Below are 18,151 nucleotides of genomic sequence, written 5' to 3'. Positions count from 1 at the left end.
ACAACATCCTTTCCTTAGTTTTGGAAGATGATTTGGAATTTCTTTTACAAAGTTTGTGGAATCTCTACCAAGAACTATATAGTATACCACATCGTTATGTAGTATTAAAACTACATGTAACGCAAATGGATTTTTTCTATTCAAGGATATATGGCAGATGGTTATGGACACATAATGTGCTTATTTAAGTTGAAATGCATAAATTTATTGGCTGAAATTTGTTTTTAACGACTTAGGAGCTAATTTAAATGGAAAATATCAAAACCTTAGAAATATTGTAATTTATGTTTTTTTTTCTGTGTGTCTTTAATTAAACCATCGTTCACACTCTTTCGTCAAAACTTGAATAAGGTTAAAGTTTCTTGCGGATGAAGACTTTTGACAAACAAATATTTTATTTTCATGACTTTGCAATTCAATGATTATGAACATTTCGAAGAATAACAAATTATTTATTGGCATGATGTTAAAATGATTGTGATTGTCACGTGGTTCACCGGATTAAGTGTCAAGGTTGCTTTTATAAACACATACACATTATTTGTGGTAGTTGATGCTTTGTATCAAATTTTGATTTATATCTTCACATCTTGAATTACTTCCCTTAACTTTATCAGAAATATAATTATTATTTATGTGCGTTTAGTTAACTGATATTCAAATGAGTAATTATTGAATTCTTCGAGATCAAGTATCGTTATCTTTCATACTTAAAATGAATAACGAGAACATAAAACAAAGCTCTAGTTTTAAAAACATAATACAGATCTATATCGTTTTAAATTATCATTGAAAGTTTTATTACAATTTAACGCCAATACCTCATTACCATTTATGGAGTGACACAAGATAAAACTATTCTCTGTCAGCAAAATAATTATGTAATTTTCCATGTATCTAATTCTTCAAACATTATCATTTCATAATATATCTTACATGAGTGCGCATGTCCTTCATTAGCAATAGAATCTGTTCAAAACAACTGATTTGGATATATGTTCTGAGGAGTTTACATAAAGTTAATAATATATAATAATTATAATGTTCGTCCATCCGTTCGTCCGTTCATATATTCGCACCTGTTTGTTTTTGTTTTCTCTGTATACATTATAGTCACTCGATATACTGAGCGAGGCATGATTAAAGTGTATATGCAATTTTGAGGGGTTTGATTTCTTACCAGCCAAATTATCTTGCTATTTAACGACTTTGTCTATATTTTGCAAATTTGGAGAGCGAAGCTATCTTTAGTTTAAACATATTTATTAAGCAAAAATACACATGTCATTTAATACAAAACAATTTTATATCTGACAGGATCTGGATACAAGCTTCAAGTCTTTTACAAGTCCATCTCCTGCGATATTAACAAAATATAATACAAAGATTGCATGCTCTTAATAACATAATTTAAACTGCAAACACATTGTGGAAAAGGAAATGGTGAAGAGTTCAATTCGGAAGACAATGAAATTAATCAAGTTGCAAGTCAGTTAATAAATCTCTTACTCTTTAGAATAAATTTTTGCACCTTGATAAAAACTTGCTAATTTTGATCATCGGTCATCTGATCAGAATCAAATAGTAAAATATCGGTATTTAACATAACTGGTAAATTTAGGGAAAATAGAGTCTCATTGCGAAGTTTTGTCGCTATCACGGTCGGTATTGGGACCAGGGTTAATCTTGATTCCGGATATGATTAATAAAAAATGGAGAACAAATATGAAAAAGATAATTGTAAACATAAATATATCATATGTTTTTGGACCTTTGCAATGACCCACACTATTGTCGGAACTTAAATATTTAACATGCATACATAGACATAAAAGAATTCTAACAGCATTTTGTTTGTTAGATGACAATAGCACAACATTGATACACAGAAATTCAAAAAGATTAAGACGTGTTTTCTTCCTATGAACGAAGTTTAGTAGAATATTGACCCACTTTCATTTTACCCATTAATTAAGTGACACCAATATTATCCATCATAGAATGTGAGAGGTCAAATAGTAGTAACATTTCAATTTAATTGATGCGTGTTCGATAAGGACACAATAAATAACACAATATGACTTGCACAAGATATGGTTGAAACTCTTCAAAAACTGCAAAATAGGAACATGTCGGTAATTCAAGTGAATAAAAGAAAATATATTTAATAAGCATGTGTTCAGAAAAATAAAATAAAACTAAATGTAAGGAAAGGTGGAAATAAATTGGTTCAAATTGGTACATCATAGGTTATAATAGCTAATGAAGAAGAAATATATGTGAGAAAATTTACCAATTGATGAGATATACTTAAAGAACAGTAATACACGTGCATTTAATCGAATACTTTAATAACAGAATACATAGAATGTTCGGAGTATTAGTTAATAGAGAGTGAAAAAATATGTGGGGTGATTAAATTACGAACAATAGAAAAAGAACGATGTTTAGAATAATGGTACTTAAATAATTCAATTAGTTGGACAAAGCTGGAGATGAATATCATACTGGTTTATGACCAAAAAAAAAAAAAAAAAAAAAAACACGACAAAACACGTAATTCATTTGACCAACTATTGAGCAACAAGACTGCATAGGTTAAAGAAAATTTAACAATATCAATACATAGATCAATATTAATCAATGGACTTTGATACCTCGAGACAGTTAATACTCTCGGCTTGCTTGAGTGAACATTTTTACAACAATTGTTTTATAATTTTAAGGAAAGTAAACAAAGCCTTAGTCAAATGAAAACATAGTTTATTCAATGGGGCAATCAAAATTTAATTCATAACTGTTGCAGCTGCATATGACAACTTCGGAATTGTATTTGTTTGGTTATGTCTCGGTTCAGGTTCATCTATTGGACTAGGAAGATATAATGTTCATTGCACACGGGCAATTGTCATCTATGAAAGCGCCGACTCTGTATTTGTGACGATGAAAAAACGGTCCGTGTTGTCTTTTAAGAAGATCTTGCCATCAACTGTCCAGGTTTGCTTTATGGACTTTTTGTTTTTGAGTTGACGAGCCTTGTAGGCTATCGTATTACGAGTTTTTTTGTTAGATCCTCGTTAATAAGCACAGCACTGTAATCCTCACTCTCTTTCAGATTTTTGCTTGATTTCAAGATTCGCTTTATGACAGTAGGATTTTTCAATCTGACGATTATTTGTCTCGGTGGTAAGGATCTGCCCTGTCAGTTTTACCTTCAGGTATACCGCTTACCCGCATTAAGACCCTTCTGCCATACTGTTCAAGGGCATCGGTGTCGTTTCTTAATTTATTGTCCTCGTCTGAGAGACGTTCAATTTCACAGACATAAGGTTTTAGAGCGGTATTAACAGCAGATTCTGTTGTCGCTTTTACAGTTGTCTGTATTTCATTAAGTATTACGATTTTTAGTTCTTAGATACTGATGTTTATGTCACTTTGCTGCAAGGCAAAAGTGGTGAGCGGAGGTGAAGTGTACTGTTGCTGGTATATACTTGCTGATGTATAATAGGACATCTTTCTGGGGTTGTCAAGTTGGATATGTATGGATGGAGATGTCACTATGCAATAGTTTTTATGAGGTTGGTCAGACGATGGAATGGGATAACTTTCTCTACGTCGCCTGTTATCTGGAGTGTAGTATGACATTAGATATTTAAACTCAGGACAATTATAATGCCAACAACAGGTGGACAGTTAATGACACGTACTTGAATTGAGGTATGCTCAGTAAAATAAACACATCATAACAATGGACAAATTAATTAAATCACTACGTCCTTTTCCATCAAATGGATAACAGCAACAGTAAATGTACATTTTTACACATAAGAAATGATGAACCAATTCTTGGAAAATTGTAGTTATATTGTCATATTCATGAATATTAGTAGGAGCAAAAAATTCATGTCTACTGTATATGGAGCATGCGCATTATCTTTAAATGTGCTTTGTTCACAGATTTTATTTTAGTAAGCTCATTATTTTCTTTTTGATTTTTCATTAAGTCCTACATACATAATTAACCCTGGCTGTATTTGACCAAACTGCAATGTTGATCGATTCCAAAGGTTAGAGCGACCATCGCCGCCATGAAATCAGATAAGTTAACAATGTGAAAATTTAGTATCATTCTACTCTTTGTTAAAACCCGATTTTGGCACTGTACGAGCAACCAGTGAGCCAAGGAATAACTCGGTGCACCTAGTCTATATTCCTGTCAGTTTGAGTCCGGCTTGCTCATGAATTGCTAAAGATGATGTCTGCATTTTTATGGTTAACCTGTGATTTATTACCATTTTGTACATTGTCTACCTCCTTTTTGACCCCGGTTCATTAATATCATATTTCGTCATTGATTTCTTGCCCTTTCTCCCAGACTTAAACATGAATTATTTGCCTTTCAGTACTAAGTACTAATGAAATATCAAAGTCATAAAATGTAAGGTAAAACACCAAATTATAACCTTACACCAAAATATAAGTGGATATTTAGAGTTACCTTTTATTTGAAGTCAGTTCTAAACAAATCTCATTATTTCTTAAAATGAATAATTCTTCTATATTGTCAGATCTCTTACATCTATGCCAATGGTAGGACATCAAGGATTTTGTAAAAGAACTCTTAAGGACAAGGTTCAATGAGGCGCCTGTCCATATAATTTAGAAAAAAAACGTCAATAATAAGAGCTTGAAATTCAAAACAATACTAAAACTTTTCAGCTTACTCTACCAGTGTCTTAACGGAGAAATACGACGTATTTCCAGACATAAGTAACACCAAAACATATAAAAATCACTGGAAATCTAGTAATAACATACCACTTAATTTGGGCCAAAGTATTTCTTGAAAGCATTGTATTGTGTTCCTAAGTGTATACGTAACATTTTTAGCAAATAAAATTATTGGGTCACAGGAATCGCTTGTTCACGCAGACAAATAAACATGAAGAATTTGTTATAAAATAAAAAGAAAAGCACGACGTCACCGCATTTTATGGGCGAAATCACTTCGCTCTGCTGAACACGTGGATTTCAACGTCGATCGTATTTTTTTCGCTTAATATTAATTAAGCAATTGATTTAAGTCTTTGATCCAGTCATTATAAATATTTAACCATATCAAAAGACATACCATGCATATTGTGCTGCGGGAAAGAAAAGATAATAGGTTGAAAGAAATATTTCCCTTATAATTTTGAATGTGAAATACTCTTTTCTTTCGTAATTTTCTTTCTTAAAAGGACAATGCAATGTGAATAAGTATTTCCGGAGTAACACGCGATTTATTTTAGGCTTGGATCATTCCTTACCATAGAAATCACCGGAGTTATGAAGGTTTCGGTACGGGTACGATGATTTGACTTAAAACGCCCCATGTGAGTCTAGGTGTCAAAAGCAGCAGCGCTAAGCTTGTCGTAAAAGGCGACTTAATTGTGCTCAGAACCCAAGCCGGGGGATAGGGCGCTCTGTCCACAGAGCAACTGGGTTAAACGAGCATATGTTTTCCATTTCAATTGTGACAAAATAAAGTATTCTTTGCAAGCAAAATAATTAAATGGTTTTCCTTTTAAAATATTTGAAATATTATTGTTTAATCATATAAAGTAAAATCCAAAGATATCAGTTGGATAAAGTACACATATATTTCATTAGAAATAAAATGGATATTGAAAAATTTAGAGTATTTAAATTATTTTTAATGAGTACGTGTTTCCGTCAATTTCGAGTTCATGTATGTAGTCATTTTGTGTTTTTATCTTTTTTTGTACCTTGATGTTTTTGCTTCCTCTTGTTGTTGAGTATAGTTTAGATAATTACCTATAGCCTTATAGTACGAATATGAATATGAAAACTTTAGTTGGGTTTGGTATACTTAATAATAGAGTAATTAAGCTCTAGTGAGCTGTTACCGAATGAACAATGTATCATATGTACAAGACACATACAACGCATAGAAACAGCACATACAGACATATTTTGAATAAAAAGATAATACACTGGCATGCCTGCCATTTGATTTTTACAAAGGACTATTTTTCGTGAATGAAGGTGTTACTTGTGTCTGCCTCAGTCAGTCTAAATGGACTCAACTGTCTATAGTAAGCTATATTAAACTAGTTTACTGAAGTACAATTTCAGTTTAGCAATAGTTTTTTGCAATCTTAGCTGGTATGCCATCTGTACCTGTGGCTTTTCTGATATTAAATTTATAAAAAAAATCTAATTAACATCACTTTCATTTACCTTATCTGAATGTAAAGATACGGTACATAAATTTTCTCTTTCTGTCTTAATATCAATACATGTAATTCTACGGTATGTGGATTGGTTATAACTCATCCCTTCACAAATCTTTTTTGAAAATGTTACTAAAAGTGTTGAGACCTTTAGTTGTGCTGTTTAAAATTCAATAATGTTCTTGTAGTACAATCTTATTATAACCTGAATGACACTTTTTGGGAAAAATAGTTTAACCGACCAAAAATGGCCCTTTTTGGCATTACCTGTACATCTTTCTTGAAAAAAAAACTAGTGTCTGGTCGAGTTCTTTCTTTAGTGGGGGAGGGTGGGTACCAATTTTTTTTCAATACTTTTCTCACGTTCTTGAGTTTATTTTGTGTTGTGGGTATACAACATCTATATTGTGTAAAAATGGGTGTATTACATCAGTTCTCTGTACAAGTCTTTGCGTAGTTCTCTGTTCATACATGGTAATGTTTTTTTTTCATGGTTTTCCTGTTTCTATTGAAACATGTTTGTTCAGTATTTCTATGATATTGTTTCCGTGTTGCTGGTTCATATTATTTATGTCTTTTTCTATTAACGTATTTATAGGTCTTTTTATCTGATGTATTTCTGTGTAAAACCTAATTTCAATCAACTAGTTGCATTGGTCATTTCACGCAATAGGATTGTTACAATACCATAATCTGCGGTTCAATACAACGGGCAACAGATCTTGTTCATAGCTTCCAATAGTTTGTTAGCGTTGCAGTTTGGTGCAGTTGTTTTCCATATTCAATTTTATCGCAGTTAAAAGGAACCATCTACACCGCGAAACAGCAATTGTTCACTGGTTAGCAATGCAGCATAGTAGTTTCCTTCTTTCGTACTTAACCGGATCAAATATCATAAAAGCAACTCTCTGAATTTATTTTTACAAGGAAAGGAGAGTATGATTTCAATATTAGCTGTATACGTAATTCACACTACTTTTTGTAATTGTGGACTGCGGATAATTATTCATATTTTCTGTGTGTAGCTTACGATCAATTGACAGTTTAAATTGACCATGTCAGATAATTCGTGGAAATGCATTCTCTTAGTTGACACAATGACCAGTAAAGCATGGGAACCATTATTATAAATCAATACAATTCAAACACATAGCAGACAAATATTTATTGTAAATTGATATTTGACAACAGCAAATGTAGTTTTAATTCATTAACAACAAAATACACATTTTATAAGGACAACATGTATACTGACGAAATTCAACGCAAAATAAAACATCAAAAGAAGTCAGTACAACTGTATGTTACATATAACTGAATAAAAACTATGTGAACCTTTTTTTAATAAAACAAGAAAAAACAAAAATAACAAAACGCGACTATGAAATATTAAAAAAGATATGCCCTATTATTTATGTACAAGCTTATAAAAGTGTTATAGTGAACTCGTGAATGAATACATGTATACAACTTTGTACTACTGGAGTGCCTCTATAGGAAATTAAGCATATATCGCTTCGCCTAACAATCAAATCAAGTCATATTACACCGGGTAACGAGGATGAAATTTAACCATCAAATACAAAATCAATTGACACAGGCATGATATATCCAACAACATTCCTTTCTGGTGCCAAAATCGAATTAAAACTTACATATGTAACCAAGCTAGTACGCATGAAAGTTTTACAAGATCATTTTTGAGACAATATCATTGTCTTCTATAAACATTTACATAGTGAAATAATTTGTATTGCATATAATTGTCAGATTATATCGTCCCTTTCATTTTCACAGTTACGTGTCTGATTAGAAAAGTTATTGATTTCAATGTTATAGTTTGATTAACATTTTGGTCACATTTGGTCAAAATCTGTCCTTAAATTCCTAAGCTAAATTAATTCAAATTAATTTCCGTATACTTGATGCTATGACATTTCTCTGCCATCATTATAATGGACTATTCGTTGGATATTGTGAATATTCTAACCCATGATTAAGCTGTAAACTGTTAACTCCACTTTCTTTCACCGACAAATATTTTTGTTGAGGACTATGCAAGAAAATGGATAAAATGAGAACAAGAAGACATTGATTCTCTGTCAGAGTGGTTAATGGCCGTGAGGTCTTTAATTTTGAAACGAATGAAAGTTTTAAGTAGGTCAATGAGTGCGAAAGCTACATCAGTTTTCAAAGACCCTGATGTAGCAAAAACATTGTCTACTATACATGACAAATATGATGTCGTACCAGCAGACAACGCCCAAAACAACATTTTTTTGTCTGCAAAACGATTCACATCACATGTTCATTATCAGAGTTAGACGTAGAAAATAATAGCAGTGATAAGACCTATACTGCTACCACACTCTCCAAAGACTGTGGAAAACCATAAATCTGTACTATCCTCTTTGGTCTCTTTACCAATGACGACGATTGTGATTTACTAGATTCCTAAACTCCACATGAATCCATACAAACAACGTTACATAGCTGGATCTGCAAATTGTATCACCAAACCTCTTTCAAAACTTTTAACTTCTATTCTCACAGCTGTCAAAGAGGGTCTGCAGCCCTACCACAACACTTGTTACTTGTTACCGTAGTGGTATGAATTCAATGTGGATCCTAAAAAAATCGAAAGATCTTTTGGAGACAGTCAGTTCAAGCCTATTATCTGAATATAATAGCATTAAAACCTATGATTTTTCAACACTGTATACTTCTATTCCCGAAACTCAGTTAAAATCCCGACTTAAAAACATTATACATCCTTGTTTTTTCCAAAAAAGATGGTACACCTAGATACAAATATATAGTTCTTGGAAGTGATTCCTCATACATTGTAAGAAATAATTCCAAATCATCTTCCAAATATACAGAAGAAGATGTTTACAAAATGCTGGAATTTTTAATCGACAACATATTTGTCCAGTGTGGTGGGCGTGTTTTTCAACAACCGGTCGGCATTCCGATGGGAACAAATTGTGCTCCTTTACTTGCTGACCTATTCCTTCACTCTTACGAGGCTGGTTTTATAGCTGATTTGATCCGAAAGAAAGAATATCGCTTGGCTAGATCCTTTAATCTCAGTTTCCGCTGTCCGCTATATAGATGACTTATTATCTTTAAACAATCCTAATTTCGGGGATTTGATACATCGCATCTACCCAAAAGAACTTGAGATAAAGGATACTACATACACTGTAAGGTCATATCTTGACCTACACTTAGAAATTGATGGTAAAGGAAAACTATTGACCAAACTTTACGACAAACGTGATGACTTTTCATTCAGAATTGTCAACTTTCCTTTCATCTGTGGCAATATCCCTTCGGCACCTGCGTATTGAATGTTCATATAACTCATACGTTATGCCAGAGCTTGCAGAAATTACGCAAACTTTTTGTACCGCGCCAGAACTCTAACAAATAGGCTTCCGCTTCTGGAACAGGGTTATGTTGCTACAAGATTGAATTCATCACTACAGAAGTTTTATGGTCGTCATCATGAACTCGTGGATCGTTATGGTGTATCCATCTGCACCATGAAAACTGATTTATTCAACGGGTCATAATTTTCCTTTCCTCGTTTGTCTACCCTGGACTTGACTTTTTATTAGCAACTCGGCGGGTGTTTCTAGAAAAGCAGAGGACGCTTACCCTACCGGTGCGCCTGTTCCATGCTCCCAGTTTTTATTGGAGTCAGAGTTTCTCATTTGCTTTTTGTTACTTTGTATGTATGATTTTAGTTACTTTATGTTCTTCGTTGTGTATGTTTGTCTGGTCTTTGTCCCTGGATTGCATTCTTTTGATTACCGCTATAACCTTGGTTCCTTTGATTACTCTTGTGTATGTTGCGTGTATTAAGTATACAGCAACATATAACAGCTGTTTTGGTGAAAGGAAGTTGAGGCAAATTTGATAATAACACTTTTATAATAAGATTGTCTATCGAAAATTCAACTGCACACATATTCAGAACAAAAGATCAGAAACCTTGTATTGGAGTCATTATAGTCTTTTTAACCCCCGTCTCTCTGATCTATAACAAACGAGATTTGTATAAGTTGTACAAGGTACCAAATAAATTAAAATTATGCACTTTAAACAATTGAACAATTCGAATTCTTGAGATGAGGTTTAATATAACCTGATTAAATATGTACGTTTAACAGCTTGATAGTATGGTGGGTACATGTAAATATGTACAGTATATAACCAATGCATACTTGTACAGTAAAGTGTGAATAAAAACTTTGAATTTGAAAATACCATCAAATGACTGGAAAATGGTTGGCGTGAGCTGTATGTCTGTATGTTCAAGCTTATTTACAGGACATAGTATACCCAATATAAAACACAAAACAAAGCAAACGATAAAGGAAAGACAACTCTTGATATATTGTCGATAGTTTTTGCTCTTCTTTTCCCCGTCAAAGTCTTAGTATTGGTGTTCTTATCCATACTGTTCTGTAAAATGTTTATATAAATGGCATAAAAAGCACTCATTCTTAGTCAAATATTGGAATTATAGTACTTACGATAGTCCAAAATGGAATTAATTATTTAATTTTAAACAATACGTTTCGAATGCATGAACATTTTATTCCCATTTTCACCTCTTGATCTCAATTTTTAAAACAAATATTATACAAGCTTCTGGTATAAAATGTAATGTGCATTTCTCTTATCCGTTTGTCGAGATTATTTGATACTGTCAATTTATTGGAACTTTGCGTAAACGCAAAATTGCATCTTCATGTCGTTCGGTTTTCAATGTCGTTTTATGCATTCTGTTTTCAACGTCGTTTGATGATAATATTCCAACGCCAAGACAGTCAATGAAATAATTTATGTAAGAAGAAAATCATCAATTGGTTTCTCTATATCAATCCATCAACTTTAATTTGTACAACAGTAAGGCTTCTTTTCTTCACAAAAAATACCCTACCCACTAAAAGCAACTAAACACTATACAGAAAACAAAGATAAAACATTATATTTTGCCAAGGATCAAACCGTAAAAACTTCCCTTTTTTTCTTTGTTGCTTAATTTTTTAAATGCAACTTCGAAATGTTAAATATTTCTTTTTTGTTGGTATTCAACTTGTCATGCGATAACAAAATTGCAACAAAAAGATGCTACAAAATATTCCCACGCAATTTCTTCGCGGAACATTTTAAAGAGACAACCTATGTAAACTAGTTAAAATGACTTATAGCAAGCCTTTTTTTGTTATAATCATTTTCATTTGTCAACATTCGTAAATGTTTTAAGATTTCCCTTTTTGTTGCGAATATTGCAAATATGACCGTCTACGTATTCAAACACTCGAATCGAATTATTGATACAAAATGCTTGATACATACCAAACATGCTTTCTTTTCTCCATTTACTCGTACACTTTGGCTCCGCTTGACTTGTCTGCGTTCCATAACATTAACGAAAGCAAATTCCAAAAGCGCTGCAAAGACAAAAACCAAACAAGCACCCATCCAAACGTCGATTGCCTTTACATAGGACACCCGCGGAAGGGATGCTGTACCGGCTGATCTCTGAGTTGTCATGGTGAGGACTGTCAATATACCCAATGATATCCGAGCTGGCACTGCATCAATCGTCAACCAAAAGGAAACCCAGGATAAGAGTACGATCATTACACTTGGCACAAAGAACTGTATCATGTAATATCCTATGTTTCGTTGAAAGTGGAGATTGAGTTGAATGCAGCTAAATGTTGCTACAAAACATATAGCATGAGTTGAAAGTTTAAGTAGCAATTTTTTTCTAAAAATCAGACAGGAGATGATTCATGCATGTCAAAACCCACCAAATGTAGTTATATTTCTTGTTCAGAAATTGTTATAGATCACATATCCTGTCTTTGTTTTCATATAGGGTTTGCGCTTTTGAGATAAAATTTATATAGATTGTACATAAAATAAGCACTTTGCAAGAGTTATCGTTCTTGATTTGGTTTGATTTGGTTAATTTCAGTGGGAAATTAAAGTGTAGTTTTCTCAAAAGTACAGATCTTAATACAGAAAAAACTAATGTCAATTAAAAATATGGTATACGTAGATCAAGAAAGCATTGTCTGATCCATGGGTTTTTCTACACCATGAATCATCATACCATAGGCAGTGTCTGAATTTTATATGGACTGGTACTTAATAAAACATTAAAATGTTTGTTATGATATTTTATTTTAGACAATTCGTAAAAGAGTGATTAAGGGGACCATGATAATAATTGTCAAAGGAATGTCCAACGGTGCAGTTAAAAATATGTTTGATTATATAAAATTAATTAACTTTGCCAACAGCAATGACACATTCTTAAAATACGCACAGTCAGATGAAAAAGCAAGATAAGTTGAATTGGTTTTAATTGCTATTGCGTCATTTTAGTTTAATTATTTTGATGCAATTATAATACTTGGAGAGTAAAATCCTTGCACTTTAAGAGATACTTATAACATACCGTTGATGACAGAATCACCATAACTTTCATTACACCTTCTTGTATCATTAGATATCAGCATGAATTGTGGTAACTCAAGTCTATTTCCTCGCTGAACAGCGGAGTGATTCCTCCAATTAAATATTATTCTATTCGTTGTAAATGCGACTGTAAAAGGAAACGAGAGCTTCAAGTAATAAATAGCAGAGAAGCGCTTTTGAATTAATCATCATCTGTTATTGTAGTGATTGAAATACTGGAAATTAAAATTCCGCAAAACGTGTAGAAGTCGACTTCTGATAATATATGTTCTCATTTGAAATAAATATTCATACTATACTCGACGTCACATACAACACATTTTCGAATTGAAGCTCTACTTTTTAAACCGTCGGGACTTACCGCTAGAGTTGTCTCTCTTTTATTTAATCTGAAAATAGTTCGCATATATGCATGACGTGTTAGTACCAACGAGTCGCTTATTAGCTTAAATCATGTGTAACAAATCCTTACGGGAAAATCCCATACTAATATCCGCCATGTTGGTTTCTACGGGACGATTTGTTTACAAACGAAGTTCGTAAGTTCCCGTCGAACTCCGGTGACAATCGTCTGCTTGATCAACTTCTCGGTATTGTACGTTGTTCGCGTAAAATAAATCCGAGATATCCGAAATAACGTCGAAATGCATTCTGGGTTCTTCGGTTTTTGGACAAACCATTTAAACGTAAACAACATCTCCTAGCAACCCGATCACTGTAAACATGGTCGACGTTTTACAATGTAAATATTGGCACCGAGAATTAAAATCTGACCGGAATTTAACGATTCAATGTTTAGGGAGAAGCCGTTTGGCTAAACGAATAAGCAAGTCATTGAAGACAATTTAAACGACGGTAGGTATCAATAAAGTCGTAGAAAATATTTTTATTCAGAGTTTAACAGTACCTTATATATGTGACGCCGAGTATACAAGTATACAATAATTTTCATAAATATCTGACAGTGTTGATGATTCAGCACTAAGATTTAAAATTTGACAAATACGGAGTTATCAGTTGCAATGCATATCATTGATCGAAGCCGTCTAATTATCCAGACACCAATTTTCATAATAATCAGACAGTAATGAATGTTTGACCGCGTTTGCCGTCTTTTCAGAATGGCAACCTATATGTGCTTCAGATTGTCAATTAAACAACAAAAGTAGTTCTAGTCTTAAGTCAAAGGATCTCCTTCTGAAAAAAAAACCTGCGTACATTTTCAAAATTTTTCTTACAGACGAATTAAAATCAAACGAAAAAAAAAAAAAACAAAAAAACAGTAACTCACTGACCGTCTTCATGGTCCGTAATTTATTAAATATGTTGGCTAAGTAAGGTATATGTATATTGCTAATGTTCAAGTTTTTACTTGTTTGTGGTATGCTTAACTAATGTTCTATTGGGATGTATTTTAAGTTATATGTAAGGACTTTTGGTTGTAAACTTTTGATTTCTTATAATTATAGATAAATATTGATAGAAATACTTACAACTCTGAAGAAATAGAGAACAAGTTTGTTCATCCATCGGATATTTATAAAGATCCATTGGACAAGATGCTTTAAGAGACACCCTAAAAAGTACACGTTGTACAGAATATATCTAAATAATGCCGTTTATTTATAAACTGTACTTCGATGGGTATGTTCCAAATACTCTGCTATTGAAAACTCTTGGCTTTAAAAACATAGATGTTTAATTATTAGTGTTCGTAAATTTGCTCATATATTATTAATATTGGGAAAATATATACAATTAAACTGGAAAAGACAACCAAATTAAAACTAGTTCATACCAAACAAAGTTAATTTCAAAATAATGCAATAAAGACAAGACAAGGATAACTCACACACACACACACACACACACACACACACACACACACACACAAACAAACAAACACGCGCGCAGAAAAACCAAAGGTAAATTAGCAATTCAGCCTCCAACAATGAGTAATCAAGGGAATCAAGGTTCTAGCGGTAATCAAAAGAAAGCACTCCAGGGACAAAGACCAAAATAGACATACACAACAAAGAATATTAAGTTACTAAAAAAAGTACATACAAAGTAACAAAAGCAACTGAGCAACTCGGATTTCATTAAAAACCGGGACCATGGACCAGGTGCACCGGTTAAAAACTGGGAATCTGAACCAATAGGGTTTTCAACTGGAAATTAACAGCAATGCGTTTAAAAAGTTGAAGATGAATGTGTGAATACTAACCTTAATCTGTATACAACCCTTCCATTGCTATAAAGATGCATCATCCTGTTGGGAACTGTAACATCATGGAATGATGCAATTTTCTCATTAGTAAAATACAAATCTGGGACCCAGATTTCTTTTATGAGTCCCGTGTCTAGCTCCAGATAGTCAGCTTCAATGAATCCGAAAAAATTTAAACGACTATCTGTCCATTCTTGTTGTATAAAGGCATTCATGGTAAAATCCTACAAAATAAAGTGAAATAAGATATGACGGTATGAAGATGTTGTTGAACACATAGGTTTTCTGATAAAATAAAGTATTTATTCATCTAATATCTTAACAAAACAAATTAGAGTAAACAGAAAGACCGTTTATCTAAAAAGGCAAGACATAGCAATATATTTCGTTTATATTGACCTTAATCTGATCTTTGTGACGTCTTAACTTACGACTAATTTTACTCGTAAGAATTTTTGTGAAAAGGACTGCTGAATCAAGTGAAATATGTAATGCTCAGACAAAACAAGAACTCGACACTATACTACTTTGATAAAATTAAAAATTCATATAAACAGAATATACTAAATGTTTACATTTTATTGTCAGTATCATCTCCCCTTTTTAGAATGGGCAAGTTTGACAATTACCAAATATCTATCATTCTATAAAACCTGATGGATGAGAAGATGCTTTTCGAAGCATAAATAAGATTTTCGGTGTGTACTCAAATTACAATAAATTTTATTGATACTGCACGATTATGTTTTGACAACGCTGACGTCTCAGCCAACAGGAATATATCCAATAACACAGATAATGCTCCTGCGTGAAAAGTTCAAACAATCACACCCTTATTGTATACGTCATTGACAACAGAAAGATGTTGAATATTACATGCTTTTGACAGATGATCTACGTATGTAGAACATCGCTGACGCTCCGTCCCTATTAAAGAAACTAATATCCATAACAACTTTTGCAAATTTTATGAAACCTTAAACAAAAACAGTTCGCTCGTTTGGTCACATATATCAATACTTTGGAGAATCTTAATTGTATTCCCGGTTAATAAAGATAAAATATATTTGTCACTGTAAAATGTCGCTACCATTAAAGTTGATGTTTCTGACGAAATTACGAAGTAATGTTAAGATGGTTAATGGTATGTGTACATTATTTTAAATTGCGCTTGAAAATGAAGAAAACTAAAATAAAATTCACATCAAATGTTTTTAACAAAATTTTGTATAGCAAGTTGACACTAAGGAGTCGACAATTCCATCAACGTCCAAAAATGCAGTGTTTTATATTGATTTGCCAATAACAAATATATTTTTCTATATATTTTTCACCTCTAAATGTGAATTCTAAAACTACCTCTCAATTTCAATGTAACAATTCTTTGAAATTTACAACCTCTGCGATGACAGTTTTTAAAACAATGTAAATTCCATGTACAAACCGTATCATCAATCTTCAAACCAGCATTTTAAAAAACAATGATTATCAGTGGACCGTATTTACTTCGAATATAAAAATTTACAACAATGTCACGCTGTCGTTTGATAGCCGCTGTTTGCAATATAAATTTCAATAAAAGAGAGTCTATAAGAAAAACAAAGATAAATGTTTTGGGATTGAACTACAAGAGCAAATAATGTTTTTTTCCTCCAAACTTGAAGGGTGTATAAAATCGGACTTTTCACTCACAAATTTGACATAAAATTTGACTTTTTTTGTTTTGTGTAAATGATCCGATTTTACAAGTCGAAAAAAAATCCCAGGAAAAACAGTGTTTTGTTCTACAATATTAACAAACCCAGTGCTTAACATAGTTCAAACTTTTGGGCAATAGCAGACATAACAGAGAGAACTTTATAAGAGTATATACCAATCATTTAATCGATATGGTTCGGGGAAAATCATACTCTGGAAATACATGTAATCTGAAACTCGTAATTCTTTAAGATGCTTTTTAGCATTTTGGGGATGCATACAATTCATTTTGTTTCAACATCCCCGTCAATCTTAATATGCATTAAGATTAAATTGAAGACACTGCCTCCAATGAAAACAAGTTTTTACAAATGAAACATAAGATCCCTTTCAACTGATTAAGCATATTTTTTGTAATTTTTTTTTATCGTAATTGAAAAAGTATCATCTATTTATGTGATTCCTCCTTTGTAATGTTTGCAACCTCACTTTGATAAGTATCAGGTTTATTTTATCTCAAAGAATTACTTTATTTTATTAATAAACGCTGCAATGACGTTTTTGAGTTATTTGGATAATGGGTCCAATTTCTAGAAAAGTCTTCAAGTGAAGCTTTAATTAGTTTTAATTTAATCAATATTGCTTTATTCATTCGTTGATTAATTTGAATCCAATACAAGTAAATACATAGATGTGGAAGATGTGTAAAATGTTATCTTTTATTCACAAACAAAATAACAATGTAGAAACTATGGAATATTTTCTGGTTTAAATGACTTAACTCTATAACAAAAAACTACCAACCATTGCATTCTAAATGTTAGCATACGAATTGATCTTATTGCAATTTCAATGCATAAATAAACACCGATATAATACCTAATATAATGACTATTATTTTGATTTATAGGGGAAATATAATATTGTCAAGCTCAATTAACAGCACTATCTCACCATGAAAAGCATACTTATACTTCATGTAATAGATGGAAATGCTGATATTGATAAATTGATATCACAATAAGATCTATTAATCTTTTTGGAAACTTTTGGTAGTCGAACTTCATCACTATGGAACGTGATATACGACGATAAAACCTTCTAATATCCATTTCCATATTGAATTATAGAGAATTTTGCTGTCATCATAAAATTCATTTTACTCGGAAATATAATTCTGTTTGCCATATCTCTGAAGTTCCTATGATCGGGACCAACACATAGTTACTAGAACAATAACAGGATAGATTTACAATTGCATCATCAAGAAATGGTTTAGTATTGTTGAAACATCATTAGTTATACAGTGTGTACGATTTAATGGTAGCATACTCAGTGTTTTTATACTTGGATACGATTATTGCGTTCACTGCTAATGACAGAAAGGTCGATGTTTTTTTTCTTCTCTTGTTTGAAAGATACCCGAATAGTACGATTCTTGAGTAAAGCATTATATTTTTCAATTTATATCATGAAAAAC

General features: G+C 32.3%; 1 protein-coding gene across 1 annotated transcript in view; it reads right to left on the bottom strand.

The window, feature by feature from the left end:
• Positions 1 to 7,382: 7,382 nt before the first annotated feature.
• LOC148609700 (glycine receptor subunit alpha-2-like) overlaps positions 7,383 to 18,151 on the bottom strand; it is a 28,845-nt gene continuing 18,076 nt past the window's right edge. The window contains exons 5-9 of the mRNA XM_088540881.1: positions 14,971 to 15,197; positions 14,237 to 14,319; positions 12,724 to 12,870; positions 11,610 to 11,980; positions 7,383 to 10,709 (exon numbers count right to left, since the gene is read on the bottom strand). Of these exons, the coding sequence (XP_088397007.1) occupies positions 10,569 to 10,709; positions 11,610 to 11,980; positions 12,724 to 12,870; positions 14,237 to 14,319; positions 14,971 to 15,197 (969 nt within the window). The 3' untranslated portion in view covers positions 7,383 to 10,568. The remainder of the gene's footprint in view (positions 10,710 to 11,609; positions 11,981 to 12,723; positions 12,871 to 14,236; positions 14,320 to 14,970; positions 15,198 to 18,151) is intronic.

The sequence above is a fragment of the Perna viridis genome, chromosome 8, assembly GCF_037379345.1.
Source record: "Perna viridis isolate PV_CMFRI_1.1 ecotype Kerala chromosome 8, ASM3737934v1, whole genome shotgun sequence".
NCBI lineage: Eukaryota > Metazoa > Mollusca > Bivalvia > Mytilida > Mytilidae > Perna > Perna viridis.
This window is presented reverse-complemented; position numbering and strand designations above follow the sequence as displayed.